Raw genomic sequence first — 26,256 nt, forward strand, 5'->3', positions numbered from 1 at the left:
AGTTATATCTCAAAATTAGAAAATGCTTGAGGGTATTATTGATACATTTTTATGTCTGAAATGGGATGCAAGTAATAACTGAAAGTTTTCTAGACAAAAATAATTTTGCCATTCAGTAATGTCTGAAAACTGTGATTCAACTGAACATTTGTTCATATGTTGGAGCTGGTTCAAAGACGACTGTCATGGAAAACTCTAACCATTGCTTACTAGTGTCCTTTTCTATGGTCTTTTAATCTTAAGGAACATTGGAGAAATTATTTAATTTTTATCATAAGATATTAGTCCTATCACATGCTTCTCTGTTTTCAAAGTTTAATAATCCACCCTTAATTATTAATATAGAAAAACAGGATACAAGGTTCTTATGGAGAGTATAACCTCAAATTTTTCTATCTGGCTTCTAGCTATAGTCTAGCTTAGAAAAGTATAATGTGGGAGAAATTACCTAAGAATCAACCATATAATTTATTTACTCTTCCCAGTACTCAAAGCAAAAAAGTTCAGTGGGAGGGTTAAGGATACACCACCCCATTTCAGCAGACTTAGGAGTTGGACTTTATCTGAAAGAAAATGAGAAGCCACTGAAGAACTTTCGTTGGTGTGTTTGTTTAGGAAAGGGGTATCATGGTCACATTTAGATGGTGACTAATCTCTGAGGATATGTGGTAGAGAAAGACTGAATAGGAACAAGACTGGACCCAAGGACACCAATGTGGAATATTGTAAGAATACAGAAATAATGATGACAAATAATGATGACCTTGATTAGGGTGGTAGCAGCCACAATAAAGGAAGGAGGATAGATTTGAGAACTCTTCACAAGGCAGATTCAACAGGATTTGGCAATAACAGGGATGAAGGAGAGAGAATGAAAGGATGACCCCAATTTTAAGGCTTGACTAAGTGTATGAATAAGCATTCCAGTTATGAAGTACACAACACATAAGAATAAGCAAGTTTTTCATTTCATTTGTGCTTGTGGCGGCATATGGAGAAACTAGCTTATTAATTTAGTTTGGGTCTAATTACTGAATTTGAAGTGGCATCTAGGTAGAAGAAGATGGATACTTGGATGTGTAGCTCAGAGGAGGGCTATAAATGAGACAAATATTTGTAGGTTATTAACATTTACATGTATCAAAGCAGTGTTCGTGGATAAATTTGCCTGTGATAGTATGAAAAGTCAAAAACAAAGAAATGCAAAAACGGTTTTAAGGAAAACCAAATATTTGGTAAGCACCTACTGTGCCCTAGTTTCCGGAGCTGCATCTATCAATAAGACAGGCAGGGTCCCTTCTCTCATGCAGTTATATTTTCAGTGAATGAGTCAAACAATTAACCAAGAAACAAAAACAACAACAAAAACCCTAAGATAATAGTGCGGTGCTTTCAGAGACTTTTAAAGGTTGTGTAGAAAATAAGACAGCAATGGTAATAATGATTGCCTGGAACTGGCAGAACATTTTCAGGGAGAAGCCGGAAGTAAGACAAGCAAAGGAAAGCCTGAGGGAACATCTGGAGCCCTGGGGAAGCAGAGCCAGAAATGGGAATAGGTCTCCATAAAGACAAAAGCAGGGAAGCTGTGATCACTCAGAGCCAACCAAGACACCAGAAAGGGGAAAGTTTCTCTTCTCTCTGATAAGAGCACTAGAAGATGAAAAGTGATTCTGCCAAAGCTGCTGCTTACACAGGATTCAGAGTAGTCAGAATGGACAAGTCTCAAAAAAGTTGTAGAAAGACAATGACTTGAACTTAAACTCTAGAAAGCTGAAAGGACAGCAGGAATGATGGGTAGCTGTTGAATCTAGTGAGCATAAATAATAATTAACGAATAACCAAGACATGATATTTCCTTATATTTTGAACTGAATCTCTTAGTTTCTATAGTTAAATATCAATATTAAAATGTAATGTTGAATAGAAATGTATATTATTTCTGTTTTTGTCAATTATCTATATCTGAAATTTTAGCCACAGGGTCAGTTAACACGTAGAGACACCATTATTCATTCAGTGGCAGCTACTAGAAATAATTAGCATCTGTGTCTCCGGACATGCATATTTAAAAGATAATTGAAAATGAGGAGAGCAGTTTGCCACTAAAAATTAGCAAAACAAAGTTATTTGTTGAGTATATATTATTTTGATGGGTGCAGCACACCAACATGGCATAAGTATACATATGTAACAAACCTGCACGTTATGCACATGTACCCTAGAACTTAAAGTATAATAAAAAATAAATAAATAAATAAATAAATAAATAAATAAATAAATAAAAATCTAAAGAAATATTTTTGATCAATGTCATGATGCATTTTCAAATAACTATGGGAAATTTAAAGAGGTCGCTACTAGTTATGATAAACTCCTAAAAGCCTTCAGAAAAGGAGACATACAAGAAAAATTTGAAAATGGACAACAGTCTTTACATTTACAGAGGAAGATTATGAAGTTAAAGGTGACCAATTTTCTATGTTTCAAGATAAGTAAAAGGAAATTACACTAAAATTACAGGTCAATAATAGTGAAGAAAAAGGAGAACATTAATATTCTAACTTCTGCAGATCCTGCAATTTATTACCCAAAGGTTGTCTGATTCTCTCTGCTTTATTACCTAAAATCAAGACAGACTCAGAGATGTAGGTATTGATTAATAAGAACCACAGTGCCATACTGCCTTCTACTTGAGGACTCTAAGAGAACAGGTGACTCCCACTCTAATTTCCCTCGGCTTCAGTGAGCCATTTTCCTCCATTAGTAAGCTCTTGGGCTATCAAGCTGTTTCACAGGGTATTAGATGCTGAGTCTCAGCTGTATAATATATGTTATTCAGACAACACAATGGGCATTATATGACTTCTTTAAGCTTCTTGATTATGGTGTTGATCAAAATGCTTACAAACTTAGCATAAGCATGGCTACTATTTCAGTTCATCCAGTACTCATTATCAGAGAATGCGAGATACATTTGCTCAAGTCTGAACCATGCATTCCTCACATTTATAACAAAAGGAAACTCTGGGGGAAAATGTCTTCATTCTTATTTGAAAAATATTTTTACAGACAATGCACAGTTGTTTTTACTTTTTCAGCTTTTCAGTTTCTCTAATTTCTATCCCTTTTATCAACTCTATAGGCAGAGGGACTTAAAGTATGTAAAGTATAATGTACAGGCCACTTGACATAATTTTTTAAGCCTGAGTTTCACAAAAAAAAAAAAAAAAAAAAAAAAAACTAAGGTTTTAAAAGGTCTTTGAAATATATGACTTCAAAAGGGTGTTCAGCATAAATGTAAATGAGATTTATATCTGGAGGAGATGACCAAATCCTACAGGTTATTTAACAAATTTAAAACACCCAAAGCACAACTAGAAAATGAGATCTAAACATCGAAGACTTAGCTACTGAGGTTGTGATTGAATATTTTTTCCTCCTCGTGTTCCATAAGTTTTACCTCTGTGTCTGGATTAATATCCTCTATATACATCTCTTGGTATTTTTTATATTTTGAATCCCAACTCCCTGAATTCCCTGCAGCCCTCCAGCCCTATGGCCCCAGACAAAAGGAAGGATGAATGCCAATGCTGGAAAAAGGAAGATGTAAGAAGTTTCCAGCAGACCAAGATATCGTATGTTTTCTCCAAAAAAAATTATAGAAAGAGGACAAACAGAGACTGGGAGGCAGATATGAGGGTCCTGATCCCCTATTCTGGCACAAAACCACTAGTACATATGCGATGGAAAGTTTGCAAAAGGACAGAAGCTCCAATGTATCCACTATCACTGTTTCAATAAATGTAAATGTTAATAACCTACAAATATTTTTCTCCAGTTTATAGCCTTTCTCTGAGCTACACATTCAAGTATGCCACTGCCCCTACCTAGGGACCTCTTCAAATTCAATGCAGTCCAACAGAGAAAAGAAAAATACACAGGAGAAGCACCTTAGTGTTGAAGCACTTTAGTATGTCAAAAATGGTGACTAAACATCCCTGCAGGCTCCCAGTGGATAAGGGGCAGCATCCAAAAGAGTCTAGCCTGGGCTCTGTGTTTGAGACTCCAGATCTGTTGGCATTGACCGCTGGTGTTGATGTTGCCAGGAAAACATGCTATGAATCCTGTTAGCCACAGACTCAGCAATGCAAGCCAGCAGGAAGGCCAGTGGCAGGCAGAGAAAGAAGCATCTTGGAGGTAGCCATCCAGGTGAGAGGACATAAGCACATGAAAGCTTTGCTTCACATCCGTGAAAGTCTGAGTGTTTGCCAAAAAGAGACAGATTTAACCTTAAAGTAACCACTTTACACAAAAAGGCTTGGAGACATTTAACTGGGAAGTTACATTTTCATCCTAATATCCTCTCCCCAATTAGCAAGCTCCTTTTTCCCATCTCTTTCCACCTTCCATCCCCAAGTAAGATGTACATGTTGATAGAGTGGTGTGGAATTCAAGATGTTGTAGAAAAGAAAAAAGCTACATTTTTCTCATAATTTTCCACCTCTCTACCCATATCGACAAAATTAAAGTAAGCATTCCAGGAAGGTAGAGCTTCCCACATAGAGTATCTCTATTCACATTCAACACAGAGCTGACATATGATGTTGTTTAGAAACCGTGTCCTATTGATTAAAGAATACCTCTTATTTTAAATACTCCAAAAACACTCTAATTTCACTCTTTAAAATAATTTAATAAATATTTGTTGAAACACATGACAAGGTGTCAATAAGAAGTCTCACAGCATTGCAAAGACACGTATCACAGTGTAAGTCTCTAAGGCTTAGAATCTTTCCAGCAATGTGCCTCAACACTGAGTCAAAGTGTGAGCTGACTGATGACTTCACATAGCTTTTTTGTTTTTTGTTTTTTTTGCTTTTTTGAAACAGAGTTTTCCTGACACCCAGGCTGGAGTGCAGTGGCACAATCTTGGCTCGCTGCAGCCTCCACCTCCCAGGTTCAAGCGATTATCCTGCCTCAGCCTCCCAAGTAGCTGGGACTACAGGCACATGCCACTACACCCAGCTAATTTTTATAATTTTTTTAGTAGAGATGGGGTTTTGGCCAGACTGGTCTCCAATGTCCGACCTCAAGTCCTTATGTCCACTCGTCTCGGCCTCCCAAAGTGCTGGGATTGCAGGCATGAGCCACCATGCCCGGCCAACTTCAGACAGTTTCAAAGTGGGCAATACCTTCATAAAGTCACTGAAGACAAAAAAAAACAAAAAAAAAAACTCAGCTTTTTGAGGCCAGAAATGTAATTCTTCTCACATCGCACAGTTTTGAACAAACTCTGAAATGTTGGCACATGCTAACCAAAGGCAAGGTTGACCAAATGCACCCAGGGTGTCTGTCTACATATCACTTTTGCAGAGTCTGAAGTCTGTTCATCACGTGTTAACTTTTCTTTTTATTGCATAGGCTGATCCTGTTCCCCATCAGAAACAGGATTTCCTACCTTAGATTTTTTAAATGTTTAAGATTTAGAGACTATATTTGGGTCAAACCAACTTTAACTGTTCAAAACAAAATTGACAGAATTACCTTAATGGACAATATGAGTTCAAAGCTCTCCATCCTGCAGATGTGATTGAAGAGATCTAATCACCTAGGGTGTTAAATGGTGAAGACTTAACTAAGACAATAAGAGCAGGCATCATAATGACCTGTGTTAATAGCCACAAATTGAGATAACTGCCTGGCTCATGCAATTACTTGGAGGCCATGTCTGTACAACCCCTTTTGCCTCCCAATTCTAATAACAGACAATCCCTTGCCTCTCTCCCTGCAGCCATCAAAGCAAATACCTGACTTTTTAAAAAAATGAGCACTTACCATCTTGGTCATAATGACCAGGCCAAGGGCTAGACATGTGACCCAGCAAATGTTCCCTAGAATAGTTCATTCACACTGGAGCTGAATAACATTACTCATTTTTCTTGATGGCAAGCTGTGAGGATGTGAGCCTGGAGGGACTGAAGCCTATACTGTTTGCTGCAAGGAGGAGCTAGTCTGAGAACAAAGACAATATGCAGAGAGAAGCACAGATGAGACAAAGAGCTGTTCCTCGTGATATTTCAAGTTCTGGCTCTAGTCACCCCTGATATTAGCTCTCTTTCCTGGAAATAGCAGCCAGCAAATTCACTCTGTGGCTTCATCTACTTCATACTGGGTTACTCTTACTAAGAATCATCCGCGTTTTCAATAATAAAGCTAGTGAGAAAGTAGCGGAACCCAACAAAGCAGACAAATAAGAACCGCTAGGTCATAGTCAGAAAACAGTAATGCTGGTGCTAGTCATGCAATTTTGACATTATTTCTTAAAATCGCTGAACCTCAGTTCAAAATCTGCAAATGGGGTTTCCAGCTACTGAACTAGATTATTGAAGAATTAGAATACTATATGTAAAGTGATTTGCATGATGCCTGTCCCATAGCACTTGCTTACGAAGTGCTAAAAATGTGTTGTTTTGATCATGAGGTTGTGAGGATAATGATGAGGAAGACCCAAAGAAAACAAGGATTATAGAACTCAGAATCTTCTACAACTTTTCATTAAAACCCTACTGGCTTAAATATTTTTGAGGACCAAAAAAAAAAAAAAAAAAAAAAAACTGCAAGCACTAAAAAGAAAAATGTAATGAAGTTAGAAATAATTATAAACAGAACATACTGATTATTTTAAGAAGCAATGGTATTTGAAAGTTCAACTTACAATAAATAAGCATTGTTATTGAAAGTATACTCAAGGTCAATGAAATAGTCTTATTTTCAAGAAAAATTGTAATATGAAAAATAAAGCAAGTATTATTGATATAGCTGCTTCCTGAAAATGGAGGTGGCAATACTTGTAGGCCCAATTCAAATGTCTCCATAATAACAAAGCCTTCCTTGACATCACCAAAACCATGTATGATACTATACACCACACCAATGGTGCAAAGCTTTTCCTTCATTGAATTTATTTTATTCCGCACTATAAAACCCTCGTAGCAAGGCCTCTTTTTTCATATCTGTACCTTTAAAATGTAGCTCAATAACTTGGTCAAAAGCAGGTGCTCAAAATAGAGTGTTAAAATTAGACTCAATTTCAGATGTACACTGAGAGTATGAGACATGGGTTCCAATCTTGCTCCTGCCACTTACTAGATGTGCTACCTTGAATAATCCTTGATATAGGATTATGTCCTCATAGTGTTTGCTTTCAAAGTTACCTACACTAACTTCCTACCCCAGGACAAAAATTCCATCTCAATGCATTTTCACCCTATACACACTGTGATAGATCCTCTACAAAACACAATCTTCAGTCAAACTTCATAACCAGCTTTTGGCATAACTATTATCTTTCACATTGAATAAGTCAACAAAGCAATGCTTTATAAGGCCCACTATCAGACAGCCAGCAATGCAGACTCAGAATTCTAACTTTAAAAAACAGTCCTTCCTACACACTACACCACTTCTCTGTGCCTTAAAAGTCTTGGAGTGTTTTTAAAAATTTTATCTCTATTAATAATCTTCATTATGGCATACTACAATGATTGATTCAAATAGCCAAATGAAATGATATAAAACTTCCTTGTAAAGTATAAAGTGCTCCAAACTATCAAGTAGTAGTAGTATCATGACAATGATGTAGATGATAATGATAATAACAGGAAAGGAAAAACTATGTACTTTGGGTGCTTTGTTGCATTAATATATCCATGCTGTTAAATGGGTCAGTTACTGTAAATTGTAGCTATTTACTGAGAATTAGGAGGAAGCCCTGGATTTTTATTCTTTGTTTTCTTCAGTTTTTCGAGTACAATTAAAATGTACAGATTTTCAGAGGTAGTTACCATGCTTACTTAGAAATTATGGCTATATATGTATACAGATACCTACCTTGGTAAAGAATGGTAATTGACTTGAATAAATTTGTGGTCTTGCTGGGACAAGTCTATGCAACATTGGTTTGTATGAAAACTGCATGTGGAACTCTGTTCTCTGGGCACTGATTTCCTGGCTGATATGAAATCTTCTCTCCTTTTCTCCTAATTGTTCTTTCAGCTGAAATTGAAGTCCAGTTAAAGCTTGTAACATATTTCTCTTCTTTTCTTCTCACTATTAGTGGATTTGGAAAAAAGGAGCACTGCAAAACACATACAAAATAATATTTTATCACCTGAGACTACATATTATAAAATAAATTTAGTAAATGATTTAGTAAATGATATTTTATAATGATGAAATAGAAAACAAACTCATTCTTTAATGGTTATGGTTCACCCATAAAGAGGTAATTCTTAATGTTCAACTTTAAAAAAAAAAAGATGAGAAGAAACAGTTGGCATTCAGCTAACAATTGTGTTTGGAGATTTGTGCCTGACTTTGTTATTCTGAGCAAAGCCAGGTACCAGTCTCTTGGGATTATGTACAAAGGCAAGAAAAAAAGTGGACATGTACAAACCTCAAAGGTGACTGCTGGGTTAATAAAACAGTCTGTTTTCTGTTCACCCACTCTTGCTCTCAGTGTGCAAGTATATTAAAATATGTCAAAAGGAAAACCATTCGCTGTGCAAAAATAATTCAACTACAACTCACAATTTCCAGCTGGTGGAGTGCCTTAGTGTATTTAAGTGCACTAACAAGTGACCCGTACATCTACCCAGATGAAAGTTGTATCCTCATTAAATGAGAAACAAACACAAAATAGGAACAACTGTCACAGAGAAAAACAGACCACAATAGATACCGCATTTCCCACACTCAATTTCTGGCTTGAGCTATGGCAGACTGAACAACAGTGCTGCCCTGGCAGTAACCTCTTAAAAGGGACCGAAAGTAAAACAAGAAAGCTGCTAGGTGACCTAAATGTCTTGCTAATGGTCATCCAAATTCTCATTCAGAGTATCTGGGAAAACATCGTTTTCTTTCTGGGCCCTAAAAACTCCCATATTAGGTAAGACATTACGTAATAACAGTAATGTGAAGTAACTGGAATAAACAGACCCAACACCCAAGGAATTCAGAATTAATGCAGTAAGTTATATTTTTAAATAACTCTATTAGATAACCTCTGGTTTTAGCATTTATAAGATATCATACCAACCTTTTATTTTCTGATTTTCTCTAGGGAACTAAATCATTGATAGGACTCTGAAAAGAAAAAAAAAGAGAGAGAAGTTACTGTTTTTTAACTTTAATAATACTGTTCTTATTTGATTCATACATTGTACATTATTATAAGGCAAAAACATACGTCGGATGTTCAATGTGATAAGTTGCATCTTATACACAACAGGACATACAATAGGAGCGTGTGTCTCCAAAAGGCAGATAGACAATATATGGAATAATAAGGGAACACTACTTGAGAGCAAATAACTGATTACAAAAGTATGGTACTAACAATTATTTCAAAGTAGGGTAAGATGTTCCACTTGTATAAAGGCAACACCTCTGTTAAAATATTTTCATAGCAATTAGCACATGCTAATTTCCTGTTTACTATTCCCTCCCCTCAACTAGAATATAAGCTCCTCAGGGTAAAATTTATTATATGTTATTTCTTATATCATCAGAACTAGTACAGTCTCTGGCACACAATACAAACTCCAAAATTATTAATTGGTTGTTTGGCTAACTGATTAATTATAGCTGTACACATGACAATTGGTGCCCAATATTGAATTGTCAACCTTCTACTAGCAAACAGTAGAGGAACTGGAAAGGGAAGATGTTTCTAGAAAGAGACTAATGTTTTCTATGACAAACTGTAGCCCAGGAGCAATGGATATATGTATAGAAAAAAAGAACCACACAGTTCTAAATTATGTTTTAAACTAGAATATATAAAACAACCATTAAAATGAAATTGAAGCCCAATAGAAGAATGTAGGTAATAAGGGATCAGCAAACCAATCTAAATAAATTAAAATGTCTAGGCCCAGACTAATTATGTGAGCTTGGAAACAAGAAAAGTGTTTGAGGAACCAAAGTTAATAAGAAAAACTTATTAAAAATAGGAAAAGATAGATTTTTAAAACCAAGAGCTAGTAGCTTGATTTTTAGGCCTCATGAAATTCTAAAGCATATTGATTATTAAACAGCTCGTCTATGAATTCATGAAAAATAAAGTGGAATTCACTAGGAGATAGGGAGCTGGAGTCAAGAGAGTATTGCATGAAGACAAAAGTCCATAGTTCATATTCTGAATGTGTGCTTCCTCTTACTTTAGTGATTTTTCCTTTTCCCATAGTTAAACTATGTCCCCCCCACCTCCTCACTGCTACAATAAGCCCTAACTCCTAGTACCTGTAAATATGACCTTATTTGGAAATAAGGGTCTTTGCAAATGTAATTAAGGTGCACATTAAGATGAAGTTATATTAGAGTAGGGTGGGCCCTTAATTCAATATAACTGATGTTACAGAAAGAGGGGAAGAGACACAGAGAACATGGACAGAGAAAGAACTCAATGTGATGAAGAAAGCAGAGATTAGAATCGTGCTAGGAGGCAAGCTTGAAATTCTCTCTCTAAGCCCTCAAGAAGGAACCACTCCTGCTGACAGCTTGATGTGAGAATTCTGTTCTCCAGAACTGTGAAAGAATAAATTTCTGTTGTCTTCAGCCACCTAGTTTGTGGTCATTTTTTATGACAGCCCTAGGAAATGAGTACACCATCCTATAAAAAAGAGTTAGTGATGTATCTTCCCCAGGTGATTGTCGGGAGGATTAGAATACAGCATAAGTAAATATTAATTTCAGCAAAGCTTTTTACTAAGATTCTTATAATGCATTCACTGATAAAATAAATCTATGTGAGCTCAATTATTAGTTAGGTTCAAAGTTGCTAAAATTGCCATTCCCAAAGACAGCTGATTAATAATTCAACATAAACTTAATCTTTCCCAAAATATTCATTTATAGATATACTGAAAATAACTCTCAGGTCTCAGATTTCTATCTTTTAAGGCCTTTATAGACAAACAGACACAAGTTTTGGAAAGTCATCTGAAGTAATAATGTTAATGATGGACACAGAACCTTTCGTTCATCATTAGTTGTCCAACATATTTACAGGACTTAGAGAAGTACGTAGAATGGATGCTATCCAAATAAGGGAGAAAAAAGTAAGTTGGGAAAAATAAAAGTAACACATTTAAAAATAAAATTCTTGTTATCTTAATAAATTTATTATCCTAACAATATAATTTATTAACCATTATTAGTAGTAATTTAATACTTTAAACATCAAACAGTGCTTGACACAAAGTAGATACTCAATAAATTACTGTCATTATTAATAGTATGATAAGCTAGAATGATGGACCAGACCCACTTCAGCGAAAAACACACAGTATTTAATTTGGGCTCAAAATTTAAATGGCTATAAGGTAGAAAATATCCAGGCTCATCATTAATTCATAGGAAATAGATTTGGAGATTTCAACTGATCAAAGTTTCAGTGAATGCATCCAAACAGTGTTTTGTGAGACCTCTAAAACAAAAATAAAACAAAATAAACAACAAATGTGAGAATTTAGGATAAATCAGTAGATGTACGTAAGCCCATGACAATTTGCAAAGGGCAAGCATAAGGGAGATTGTTTTTCTAAAAGCAGCAATTCTCCTCTGTAAATGTGAGAGATGTTCTGGATGCTGTGGGGGTGAAGTTCCAAGGGAGATGGAGAGTTTCTGCACACTCCCATCCCACACTTCCAGAAGATGAAGAGATGTAGTCCCCACGGCATGCAAATCTGAGGAAGCAGATCTCTTGGTGAAAGACCTTTCTTCTGCCACCTAGAAACAACCGACGCTTCACAAAAGCAGCATCCAGGAAATGCAACAGCAGTAAAAATTATGAGAGGCTCCCTCCGTTGAAACTGAAGAATGTAAAGAAGGATGACAGAAATGTGAAGGGCTCAAAGAAAGACGTCAGCTAGGAAGGGACATTGAAACATCTCACTCTCAGAGAACCAAAGGAGACTCCCCACACCCCCTGTAATGAGGAGGGAGGACATTTAACAGAGAATGAAGACAAAGATATCAGAAGAGAAAAATTTCCTCACATACTGACTGTCACGAACATCAGGGATAGCCAAGAAAAGTAAAGCAGGTCTAATGTCACTAGTGTGGTCCTTTGTTAATTAAACCTCCCTTTTTAAAAGCTGTTAAAGAGTATCACATGCGATGTGGAACCTTCCGGATGTAAGATGTATTTTTCTATATGTTGACTAGGAACATGGAGCCTATAATATTCATCACAGAAGTAATTCGGGCTCTTCAGACCTCAGTTATTTCTAATGCAAGATTTCAGACAGTTTTGGATACAAACTCCACTCTTTTCCTGTGGCTGCTTTTAAACAAATTTACCAAAAATTTTGTGGCTTCAAACAACACACATGTTTTGCTCTTATAGTTCTGTAGTAGAGAAGTCTGAAAGTAGTTTCCCGAAACTCAAGTCAAGATGTCAGCAGGATAGAGTGACTTTTTTAGGAGGCTTTAGGGGATAATCCATTTTCTTGCTTTTTTCAGATTCTAGAAGCTGCCTATATTCTCTGGTTTGTGGCCCCTTCCTCCATCTTTGAAGTGTGTGTCACTCCAACCTCTGGTTCCATGGTAACATATCCTTCTCTTTTACTCTGATGTCTGCATCCCTTTTATAAGGACTGTGTGATTGCTTTGGGTTCACCAAAGATAACCCCATAAAAAATCTCCCCACCTCAACATCCTTAACTTAATCACATATGCAAGTTTCTTTTGCCATATATAGTAACATCCACAAGTTCCAGGGATTAGGACATGGACATATCTGGGGTTTCATTATTCAGCATACCACATCCACTTAAAAAAGAAACATTATAGGGAGAGAATATAGTATAGAGTGAAAGCATAAACCAGCTTCTTGCTTCACAGACACTTAGAGTGCTTTTTACATGCCAGATGCTTTTATAAGTGCTTAACAAATATTAGTTCATTATTACTCTATACAGTCCTAGGGCATAGGGATAATTATAATTCCCCATTTTTCTGAAGAGAAAGCTGAAGTACAGAAAGGATAAGTTATTTGTATATGGCTTTGTGGTTATTTAGAGCTGGTATGAATCCAAATCATGCCTCTTAACTAGGTGACCTTGACACAGTATTTTCACTAGAAAGAACATATTTTACATGGTTGGTGTGAGGGTTTAAATCAAATAATGTATATAAAGTGTTTATCACAGTTCCTGGGTCAAAATTTACTCATTACATGGTAGATAGTAAAATAACTATGTTAGAGACATCGACCAAAGAAATGGAAAAGAAGAATAAAAATGGTTAGGGAACTAGAAACATTATCATCTTAAAAATGGTAGTTTAGCTTGGAGAAGAAAAGAATTATATGGGGGACATGATAGCTGTCTTGAAATATGTGATGAACTTTCATGTGAAGGAGAAGTAGATTTATTTTAATGTTACCCCATAAAACCAAACTAAAACCTAAGGGTGGAAATTACATGGTGATAAAATCTGGCTCAAAAAAAAAAAAAAAAAGGAAATATCCAATAATTAGAGTGTTACACGAATGAAAAAGGCTGCCCCAGAGTTTTGTAAGCTTTCAGTAAGTTGAAATGTTCAAGCACAAGCTAAATGACTCTCTGTAGTATATAAAATATAGAAAGGTTTTCAACAATGAGAGGAACATTAAAATATATTCATGCATTTATTCAGCAAACATTTACTGACCATCTTCAGTGCACAGTGTCTGTAAGGCCCCTTACAACTCTAAAAATAATAGAATCTACTATTCTATGAATGAGCAAATAAGAGCATATGTCCCCAAAATGTACAGAATTTTGGGCTGATTCTCATTGAAGGGTCTACTGATTCTTTCAGTCAGGTTCACTAGTTTGTCTGGCATGATCTTCAATAAGCTTTATTTTCACAGTCACTTATCACTAGTCACAGGAAGACTTTTTCTATAGTAAAGAATCAGTTCTTAGTGGGAAACTCACTCATTTTTATATTTCTGAGAAAAGAGACTTTTCTCTAAAGGAAAGAATTTTATTTCACAATCGTTGCTTTTTTCTTTCAGTCTATGCAAACAAATGCAATAACATCTTTTAACCAAGAAATAAAGAGAAAAAGAGGATTCCTCTCATTTAATGTGGAGCATTTGCCATCCTTGGAAGAATCCAACAAAAATAAACCACTCTGTTGGACCCACAAATAAATTAATTGTAGTGGAAACCTATTGAGTCTGATTTGTCCTGGGAGTTATTAAGGGGTTGCCTACCTACTTCTCATTTAATCTGCTTGACTAAATAAGATTGCTTTGCCGGGGAATTACCTGAATTACACACATAATCTGAGAAAGTCTCCAATTAATGACCAAAATGTCCCCAGTGTCGATACCATCCATACAACATTTCACCACACAGCAGTTGATGGCATGTATTACACAGCTGTTAGTATGTGTCAGAATTAACCAGCCAATACGATAGACCTCTATGTGATTTTTGCTGCTTACAATACTTTCTTAGCAGAAGATACAGAATAGGAATACTAATAACCCAAATACAAGTTGACTTTAATGAGCTCTTACCATGTCATGGTATCATCATAGGCAATTCTTTCAATGGCCATGCCAAGCTGGAACCCCTCTTATCCTATCTAAAGAATGTGATGGAGCCAACATTAAAACTAACAGGGATGTGGAGTTCTTGAACTGTTATTGACTGATAAACCGCTTCCACAGTCTTTAACCCTTTCCCGAACAAAGACAAATACTTTAGAAGAAATATTGAAAAGTAATTACAAATCTGTATTTCGATATCTTTTACAGAAATAAACAGTGTGCCAACGATGGGATTAGAAGCTAGTTCTCTAGATACCTATGTTCCAAATAGCTACTGATTAAGTTAAATGTAAAAAGCATTCTCAGCCCTGTGGGCTAGCCACATCACTGAGTTATTAAATATCATGCAAGAGTCTGTATAGGCAAGAATGCTGCTTTAAAATACGGTAAATTTCCTTCTCTTTCCTTTCAAAATGCCCCAAGGCACTCGTATACATTGTGGACACCACTGGTCTGAAAATTCTCAGTTGAGGGAAAAAGAAATCCAAAATCCTTGAATTTATAAGAGCACTAAAAGCATCTAAAATGATAACTATTTTGCCCCTTTAACACCAAAAGATCAACTGATTTTTTATTTTTCCCTTGGAGTTGACCTTTATTTAACCCATGGCATGCCAAAGTTATGGCCTGAAGCAATTTTTTCAGTGACTGCCTTGACTTGGGACAAGAATAGACATTTTACTCACCCTGTCTCTGAATCATCATTCCTTATCACTACTGATGGTCAGTCTAACAAAGAAAAACATTTTTCAACATTTAGAAAACACTAAAACTTTCTGTTGAATTATTTATTTCGCCCATTTCAAATACGTTCAGACATGCACAATGTTTGCAAATTCTAAAATTATCAAATTTTTTCTCAAAGTTTTTTATTAAGCTCTTCAATAAAACGTTTGTATTCAGTTATGTATAAAAAATAATGAGCTCATTGTGCCTGCATCATAAAAAGCTAAAACCATTTCTTTTGATCAATTGACTACCTGCTGGCATCTTTTCCTAATGGGGAAATTAATTTTAAGGCTTTGTGGTACCACTTTTGCCCCCTATATAAGTCCTGCACCTATATACAATTGTTCAGGGCACTCTCACTATTTTGAATGTAACAAATGAGGTATATCTAAAGAATTTAGACATGATTAGTAGTGTCTAACACTTTTTCTCTAACAAAAACAAATTCAATAGTTGCATATTATGAAAGATTACAATACTAAAGAAAAAAGTGCAAAGATACAGTAGGAGGTATTTAATTTAGAGATTAAGAATTTATGGCTATAAGTGCTGGGAGGCACATCTGTGAGTTATCCAAGGGAGAATACAGATTCTCTGGAAGTTTATAATGACACAAATAGCTATATTTCTGGACTGGCATAAATGGGATCCTGGTTATGGGAAGGCAGCATAATAAAATAGCTATCTGTGTCGAAAAGTCTAGCTCAAGGATTTCTACAAAAAACTTTCAATGACAACAGTATTTATATGAACATAATTTAATTTAGCACAAGCATTTTATTGTGGATTATCTTTACCTGGTTTTATTTCCTGAGCAGCATTGATCTTTAGAAAGTCAATGAAAAATGAATCAATATCTACCATACATTGAGCACTTTGCTAAGCATTTAATTTTTATATCCTTTAATAAATCTATTTATTAATGCTTCCCATTTTTACCAAATAGAGGAGCTGAAACTCAACAATCATAAGTAATTTGCTCCATGCTACACATTTAAGAAGTGGTATATTTAACCCAGATACGTTTGACTTGAAAACAAATACCCCTAAACTCTACATTATACAGAAAAATAGTATTAGCAATAATTGGGAAAAACATGGATCCAGCCAATGCAATAGGTCCGGAAAGATAAATATGAATTAAAATTAATTTTAAAATACACGATTATTAATTGTAAATGACAGAAATAACTACATAGAAAATCTATGAGAAACAACAAGAAAAATGAAATGAGAGCTTAAACACAATAAATTCAATGAATTAACCAAATCATACGTACAACATTTTGAATATATGTTAAATACACTTTAAAAGAGTGAATTTTATTGTATGTAAATTGTATGTCATTAAAAAGTTAAAGAAAATGATTACACTAGCCGGTTAATGTGGGGAGAAATGGAATGGAAATGAGAACTGTTCACCGATAGTATGAATGTAAAAATTGGAACAACTAGAGGGTAGTTAAATTTTATTTGTCAAAATCCAATTATTATATTTTTTAAATCTAAAGAATTAATCAGAGATGTGGCATTAGGCTTATATACAATAACATTTATCATAGTCTTGTTTGAAATAGGTCTCCCAAAAGGAATTTAAACAGTGGAAACTATATAAATCCAGGAATTTCTAAATGTAGCTTGATACATCCATATAAAGTCATGGTTCAGAATAGTTAATTACATTGGAAATGCTTACAATGTTAAGTAAAACAGACAAGATACAAAAAAAAAAAAAAAAAAAAAAAAGAATCCAAAGGTTAAAAAGAAATTTGAGCTGCAATGAATGTTATGAGAGAAGAGGATTTTTTTGCAAAAATATATTCAGTAAGATAAAGGAAGCCGATGCAAAGGTGCACCTGGGTCTAGGAATGAATTCTTACATTTGTTGGTGGAGAATATGCTGTGACTGCTACAACAGAGAGTCAAATGCTTTCTAGCTTGTTCTGTGTTTGTAGAAGCCCTGTGTTTCAGGGAAGAAGATGTGTTGCTATTCCATATCACTTTTTCTTGGATAACCAAGACTTCTCCCTCCATGGAACCTTTGCAAAACCTCCTTTCTCTCCATGGAATTTTCTTTTCCTAGATTTTGACTTGGATGGCTCCTGATGCACATTCCACATTCATGTCTTCACTGAAAAGTCACTAGTTCAGTCAGGCTTTCTCTGCCCATTCATAGCAGCATGGCATCACCTGGGAATTTGTTGGAAAGACAGAATTTCACGCTCCACCCAAGATTTACTGAATTTGAATCTGCATTTTAACAACATCCCCAGATGATTCTCATGCACACTAAAATTTGAGAAGCACTGTCCTTACAGTCTGTGATAGAGCCTGCATGCCAATTCCCTGCATCATTTTCTCCATAGTGCTTATGCATATCTAAAATCATTTATTTGCTTTCTTAAATGTAGTTTCATTAGCATAGAATTTGTCTTTTGCCTGTATTCACAGTTCCTAAATAGTGCTTAATGTACTGCTGGGACCCAGTGAACATTTGTTGAATGAAATCACAGAATAGGGAGAGGCATAGTTCAGTAATTTTGATTGAAGAAATGCCATTTTATATCTTCACTATCTAAATAACTCTGTCTCTGGGGCCTCAACTATTGATTAAAGCGATGGGAGCTAATAAATTGTGTTCCAGCCCAATGCATCATGTGCCTGTAATATTTACTGGTTCTATAAAAAACACTAGCTAATAACTTTCAGAAGGATAACCAGTATTATTATATGTAAAAATAAAAGTAGATTGCTCAAAAAGTTAAACAAAGAATTGCCATGTGACTCAGCAATTGATTTTCTAGGTATATGCCCAAGAGAATGTTCAAACTAATCTTACATACAAATGTTCACAGCAGGATCATTCATTAGAGCCAAAAAAGTAAAAACAACCCCAAATGTTTATCAATGAATGAAGAAATCTGCAAAATGAGGTATATACCCTCAATGGAATATTATTCATCCATAAAAAGGAATAAAATATCATTAATGTCACAACATAAATGAACCTTGAATATATTACATTAAGTAAAAGAAGCCAGATACAAAAAGCTGCATGTTGCCACATATTGCAAAAGCCACATACATGAAATGTCCAGAATAGGCAAATTCATAGAAACAAAAAGCCAATTAGTGGTTGTCAGAAGCTGGAAGGAGGGAGAAATGGAGAGTACCTGCTAATGGACACAGAGTTTCTCTCTGGGGTGATGAAAATATTCTGCAATTAGATAGTGATGATGGTTGACATCATTGTGAATGTACTGCAAGTCCTTAAATTGTACACTTTAAAGTGGTTAAGATGGTGAATTTTAGATTATGTGAATTTCACTTCAACAAAAAATAAATATATAAAAGCAAATTACTATTTTAAGACATAGTGGCATTAAAATATATTGACTTGCTATCCAGAAATTTTGTTTTACAGACTCACTATTTCAGAGGTCAGGGTTTCAAATGATTAATATTATGTGATGATTATCTTTTTCAGATAGAGATAAGACAGGGAAATAAGGTAAAAGAAATGAGTCTGGGATTTGCCTAAGCCAGGACTCAAATTCCTTTGATCCTTGGCTAAAAGCCCTGATTGGTCCAAAAGGTCAAATGGAAAGGAAAAAGCAGTCAAGAATAAATCAGTAAAATAAAAAATTCATTAAAATGTAGCTATTGGGAGGAAAGGAAATAACCTTCCTTTCTTCTACTAAAGAGTGAATTGACAACCTAATTTTTCGAACAGGTAACAAATGTATAGCTGTAGCTAGGTGCCCAGACTTTCTTCTCTACAGGGAAATGTTGGAAATAAATGAAGGAGGAGTCTTCAGACTTACTGAAGCCACTGAAATTGTAATTGTTGTTACAATTGCAAGGGTTTATTAAAGATCATCAGGAAACTTGGCATTAAAAAAGTGTTTGGATAGATAAGACCCCTGTTTGCACTTTAAGCCTTTACTGTTAATTACATGTTACTGTAATTAAGCACTTCAAAAGTGACTTTTATGAACTGTGCTATTATTTCATTTAATAAGAACTTGTTATAAAGTCACAGGTTAACAAAAGTTCATTAATAAGTTGAATGTTTGGAACTCAGAAAGCATTTTCCTATGGAGCAATGTTAGCCATGGTGGTTAGGTTTCTACGTAAGTGGAATCTAAGGAATCTAAGGAATCAGGTAAGCCATACACACCTGCTCCCACAACACTAAACAGCACACTACACGTTTTAAAAGATTTCTATGGATTTACGCCATTCTCCTGCCTCAGCCTCCCGAGTAGCTGAGACTACAGGCGCCCGCCACCTCGCCCGGCTAGTTTTTTGTATTTTTTAGTAGAGACGGGGTTTCGCCGTGTTAGCCAGGATGGTCTTGATCTCCTGACTTCGTGATCCACCCGTCTCGGCCTCCCCTGAGATCCGGCCACTGCACTCCAGCCTGGGCAACAGAGCGAGACTCCGTCTCAAAGAAAAAAAAAAAAAAAGATTTCTGTGGAAACATGCATTCAGCATTCTGGAACCAAGACATCTCCTCCCTCCACTGCATTAGTGATGCTTGTTCATTCATTCATCACTGAATCGCTCATTCAACAAGCATGGGCAGTGCCTGCTATGGAGCAGGCCTTTTAGTAAGTTGTATTCCTTTTTATCTGCCAGATAGCAGGCTTTCTTCAATTTGGAGGAACTAGCTATCGGCTTAGCATATCAACTCCAGCATAATGAGAAGCAGAAGATGAGGCTCTAGGGCAAGTAGAAGCAATGAAGGTTGAGGACGACTGGAACAAGGTGATGGCAGGTGAATGATCCTTTAACCCAGCTGCCTATGCCCCTTTCCCCCACTTTCCTCATTGTGGCCAACACTGGTGTTAGTGTGGAAACCTCTAGTGGATGACACCAATAAATGTAAGCTATGTAATAGATGCCCTTTCCTACTTCATTCTCCCTTAGAGCAGTGCCCGGGACTGGGAAATAACAAGGAGCCAAACAAGCGTGAGAATGGAGATTTACATTTTTTAACCAATTCCCCCATCTTACTTGAGAGTACAAATGAAAAAGAAAAAAATAGAGAAAGGAAAACATTAATGAACATATATCCATAGTATGAATGTTATATATCAAGGATTGTGTGAAACAAAAACAAGCAATTGCTGAACTCACATTCAAAAAAAAAAAAAAAAACTACAAGTTACCAACTAACAAAGATCACCACCTAGTGGCCCCAGCATGATAACTGCACTTGAACAAGATGCATTGGAATTCAAAAATATTGGGGGTTTTTGCAAGAAGGTAAGGTAACATTGAAGCCTTTCCTTTTGTCCCTTGGATACAACCTCTCCTTTTTCTTCCATTCTGAGTCAGTTTCTCTTAGTTTATGATTCCAGTTTGTCTTGAAAGCATTCTATTTGCAGTTACCTTTATTTTAATCTTTGCAATTAGCTACTTTGTCATCCTTTGAGTTCCTCATCTTTTATGATACACCATAAGCCCCTCTGAGTCTTGCCTGAAATAGTGGGTTTAAACATCATTTTTGTCATGCCACTTCCCTACAAAAAAAAAAAAAACTGAATGCTTACATGGATCCTGTTGTCACTTACATCAAGTCTGGTCTAACCTGCATATCCCCACACTCCGCCTTGGCAAACATAGTGACTGTCCACTGGGTACTTTTCTTTATTGATCTTCACCACCCTCAAATCTCAAACATAACCGCAGTTTTTATCTACCTCTGAGTACTCTTATCCAACTCAAATTCCACCTTTTCATAACTTTTTCCCTACTACTCCTGTCATGTTCACTTTTTTCTTCTCTAAGTTCTTACATTCATGGTTATTAACGCCAAGTATATGATTTAATTATTGTCTAATTATTTTATGAGTATTATGTCTGCAAAGGAAGTTCCATGGTTTAAATGTGTCCATATCTCCCACAAATCTTAGCATGATATTAAACATAACACGGGAGCTCAATGAATAAATGACTGATTTAGAAATGGATAGATAAGAATTCCTGCAATTAAAGGACCTGTAGTCATCTATGGGTAGGTGACAAGGAAAGAAGAAGGAGAGTAAGAGTGGGGAAGATAGCTGGAACTATATTCCATGAGTGGAAAAAGATCAATTTTATCCACCTTTATTATGTAAAGTGCCAGTGACAAATCCAATAGAAAAGTATCTCCCAGAATGCCAGGATACATTTAAACATATTCCAAAATATACAATACAATATAACCAAGAAAGTTTTTAATGGAATATAGTTACTTTGGGTGCAGACAGTGACAGAACTCACGCAGACAAAGAGAGGGAAAAACCGGGAAAAAAATAAATTGTTATTAAACAGGTAATGAAATGTTAACTTGCATTCTAAGGTAGGACAAAGTTTTACTTCTTGGGCAGCAGCATAAAACCTGCTCCAGGGATGTGAATTACAGATACGTTAGGCAGCTGCACACTGGAAATAGCAAGACTGGGAGAAAGCTCTATGCACTCAAACTTTGGCATATAATTCAACCAACTTTGAATGTGAATGGAAATATTTTACCCCCAAAATGTGAATAATAAAACAAATAAAATATTAAATAATCTACTCAAATGAAGAAGTCTGCAGAATAAGTAATGTGAACTTGAAAAATCTCATTAAGTGTCACCAGAATTCTATTTCTAGTGCAACCGCAAGTAGTTTTATAACTAGGTCTCCAGTAAAATAATTAGACTATTTTAAGGGGTAGCAACTGACTCTATCTTGAGGAGAGGAAAGAAAATGCTTCCGTTATGTAAATTTTCCCCCAATTTTTCAAACTGACATTTTCAAAGGCATCATAGAAGGACAATTACTTACATGCTGTATATATTGCTATTTTACCACAAAAGACCACTATGTATGCAAGGCACTGTGCAAGCTATGGTAGAGGTAAACAAAGAATGTAAATGGCATGCATTATATTCTCAAGTATCTTGCTAGGGTGAGAAGACCCACATGTATTCAATAGATAATAAATAATTCCATAATTAATTTTTAAGTAACTCTACCACATATTATGCAGATAGCCTGCATTTTCATACTTCAACAAATATTGAAGGCCCACAAATAGAAAGATGTTATACTAGATGTTTTGTCAGTACAAAGTAAATTCATTACTCAACTGGCCCTCAGCAACAGTGAGTATAATAAGAAATGGACAGCAGGTACCTCAATAGAGATGAGATTACTTGATTAAAGAAGTATAATACGTGATTTATTTTTAAATGCAGGTGTGGTTTAAATATGCAGGGTCACAGGGCATTAGAGAAAGCATTGGAGGCAGATTTATCACATGCAAAGGCACAGAGTTGATAAAACAAGGATGGGTATGAGAACTTAGTTCATTCCTTTCACTACGATGTATAGAAAATGTGACATGAAACAATACGAAATGATGTTGGAAAATTGACTTAGAACTAGAGTATGGAAGATATTAAATTCCAAATTAAGAAATTTGGCTTTAATCTATCAAACTAGGAATCATAGAAATTTTTGAACAGCTAAGTAAGGCCATCATGGTTGTACTTTGAACCAATTAGGTAGCGATGCATGAATTGGTCTTGAACAAGGAAGCATGGAGAATACATTAGTTTCAGAAAGAGGTAATGTTGGCGGAATGTATGGTAGTGACCAAGATAGAATGGAAGGGACAATTCCAAGAGATCCTACAGAGAAAAACAATTGACTGAGACTTGGTTGATTTGATTAAATATAAAGAGCTCTCAAGGATGAACTCGAAACTAATGCCATTTAGAGAAACGAAGACCAAAAGAGGGTAAGGTTGATGTCTCCAGGGATTGGACAACTTCAATAAGACATATTTGCAGCTTGAAGTGCCTTTCAGAAGAAAATATTCAGCTGGCAGTTAACAATATTAAACAATTGAGATGAAAGCTAACTTGTGATTTGCAAACCATCAGGAGTCAGTGTAAAAGAACTGAGCAAACTGAAATCTCAAAGCTTGTACAGTTCAGCAAGGAGAGCCAACCTGATACCACAGAGACCCAGTAATGAAAGCAGATCATGAGAAAATGTGACTAGGATCAGCTAGCTTCCCACATCCTCATCCTGCATTTGGTCCTCTTTAAATATGATAGGGATTTATACATTGTAGAATTTAAGCCAAGCAGTATAAAAATCTCCCAATAAGAAAGGCATAGGGAAAAAAAAACTCAGAAGAAAATGAGAAAATGTGTTCAGGGGATAAAAGAAAAAAAAACAAAGCCTGAAATTAATAACTTCAAAATAAAACAATAATTTTTACGAAATAAAAATTCAGATGCACTAAAAATGGAAAAATCAATTTTTTACTCACTAAATAAAATGTAAGGGACTATCTTAAAATGCAGAAATAAAAGAAGTTGATGGAAATAAAAGAAGGGAAAAAATAAGATAGATGTTCAATCATGGAAGTATAACATTAAGTAAACTGCTAGGAGTCCCCAGAAGAAAAATAAGAGGGGCAAGGGATGAACAAAGAATAAAGACATTGTTTTTAGAACTGAAGCTCATTAGTTTCCAGATGGAAAAGGCCATCAAGCACCCAGCCCAAGAGATGAAAAAAGGAACACTATCAGGAAATTTTAATGAAAAAAGAACACAATATCTATACACCTTCAAAATCTGAGGGAAAATGACTTTTAGTATATAATTATTAAATTAGTAATTAGGGAGGAGCATGGATAGAAAAAAAGACATATTCAAAAAGGTGACATCTTAAAATTTTATTCCCCTTTTATACTCCTTTGATCCACTACTGAGTGATATACCTGAGTCAATTGAGGGAGTAAACAAAAAAGAAGAAGGGTGAGATTGAAAAAATAGAAACCGTTTCAACAAAAAGAGAACCAATGATATCTAAAGAACCACTGTACCCTGGGTATACACAACAACCTGTCCAGGTATTGGGACAAGAGAATGAAGGACTCCTGAAAAAAAGAACCCTTTGACAAAATAAAGTAAATAAATAAATATTGCCAAATGGGATTCCTTCCAAATCTCCAACGGTAGTAGATTTCTGGTTTATTGGTCTTTACCTTACTTTCAACTTTTTTGACTGGTTTTCACTTAGATGAAGCTCCTGAAAACAGTACATGTCCGGACTTTGGTTTTTTATCCCATGTAATAATTCATGTCATTTAGTTGATGAGAATAATTTGTTTACTTCTATTGAAAGCACTGATATATTTGCACTTACTTCCACTGTCTTTTCTGTTTCTATTATTTTAGTGTTTAGCAAATGTATTTACCTCTAGATTTTCTAACAAATCCCTATTCATTCTAGTTTTTTCTTTATCTTCAAGTACTACAAGATTACTCATTGAATTACTCATTGAATCCATCCTCTCATTTTGCTATTACCACCACAGCACTCCAGCCTGGGCAACAGAGTGAGACTCAGTGTCAAAAAATAAAATAAAATGAAAGGAAGAATATTGGGAATACAAAGGCAACTTATGTGAAAGAAAACATAAATTTGAGCCTGTTTCACTTATATCTCTAAATAATGGCTCATCCTCCATGTTACAAATTCATATTATGTTATGGCTTATCTATGTTGCCTTTTCCAGGCCGGTCACATCGACACCCCACTTTTATGTTATTTCTGGTTCATTTACCTCTCAATATTTTTGTCAAACTACCCTTTTTTTAATCCATCTAAATATATGTACAGTCTTTGAATTTATATGGCTTTTCTAAATATACTACTAAAGGCAGCCAAAAATCACAAGAGAAAAGATCAGCTACTAAAAAAGCAGTAGTAACTCAAAGTACTTAACTTTTCTACTGCACAAACTAACATACTCTCATATAAAATGCAGAACAGTCAATAAAGCTGAAGCTTGGGCACACTAATTTGAAATCACATTCCACACACCCAGGAAGTTAAACCAGATTAAACCACTCCCAGCAAAACATAATATATGAAACAAAAATATTTAAAGTTAGTAATGAGAAAATAATGATTAGCTTAAAAGGAATGAGAAATAGAATAATTGAAGACTTTTCATTGGCAAAAATAGAGGCTAGAAGACAATGGAGTAGTAATGAGAAAATAATTATCAATTTAAAATTTTATACCTAGCTAAGCTGACACTCTATGGTGAGGGTAAAGTAAATCAACTTATACACATACAATAGCTAAAAGAATTATTCAACAAGAATACAATTGATGCTGAGGGAAGGTGTGGTTTATAAGAAAAAATTATAAGCACAAAAATGATAAACTATGTCAATATACCAATTTAACTATTTTTATATAAGAAAATTAATTTTTATTTTCATAAATCAAAGTTAAACTAAAACTCTAGACTAGTACTTCTCAAAGTATGATGATTTGATCTGTACCTGTGCATGAATTACTTGTTACTGATCTGCAGTACTTACAGAAACTGTGTGAAACTGTTTTAGCTATTTGACTTTGCCTCAGTGTTACTGATTGAGGCACCTTTTACTACTGATAGTTTGAGATGTGTGTTTCTGGGTGGTAACAGCAAAATGAGAGGATGGATTCAATGAGTAATTCAATGAGTAATCTTGTAGTACTTGAAGATAAAGAAAAAAATAGAACAAATAGGGATTTGTTAGAAAGTCTAGAGGTAAACACATTTGTTAAACACTGAAAGAATAGAAACAGAGAGAAGAGAGTGGAAGTAAGTGCAAATATTATCAGTGCTTTCAATAGAAGTAAACAAATTATTCTCATCAACTAAACGACATGAATTATTATATCAGATAAAAAACCAAAGTCCGGACATGTACTGTTTTCAGGAGCTTCATCTAAGTGAAAACCAGTCAAAAAAGTTGAAATTAAGATAAAGACCAATAAACCAGAAATCTACTACCGTCGGGATTTGGAAGGAATCCCATTTGGCAATATTTATTTATTTACTTTATTTTGTCAAAGGGTTCTTTTT

General features: G+C 35.2%; 1 protein-coding gene across 3 annotated transcripts in view; it reads right to left on the reverse strand.

The window, feature by feature from the left end:
- Positions 1 to 26,256, reverse strand: part of TFEC (transcription factor EC) — a 216,415-nt gene that overhangs the window by 160,885 nt on the left and 29,274 nt on the right. For 2 of the 3 annotated variants that reach the window (XM_030933392.1, XM_030933390.1), the window contains exons 2-3: positions 9,098 to 9,144; positions 7,891 to 8,137 (exon numbers count right to left, since the gene is read on the reverse strand). In XM_030933392.1, coding sequence (XP_030789252.1) covers positions 7,891 to 8,088 — 198 coding nt within the window. In that variant the 5' untranslated portion in view covers positions 8,089 to 8,137; positions 9,098 to 9,144. Of the gene's footprint in view, positions 1 to 7,890; positions 8,138 to 9,097; positions 9,145 to 17,217; positions 17,285 to 26,256 lie in introns of those variants that run through there. The other variant, XM_030933391.1, reaches the window with a different exon arrangement.

The sequence above is a fragment of the Rhinopithecus roxellana genome, chromosome 6 (genome assembly GCF_007565055.1).
Source record: "Rhinopithecus roxellana isolate Shanxi Qingling chromosome 6, ASM756505v1, whole genome shotgun sequence".
Taxonomy (NCBI): domain Eukaryota; kingdom Metazoa; phylum Chordata; class Mammalia; order Primates; family Cercopithecidae; genus Rhinopithecus; species Rhinopithecus roxellana.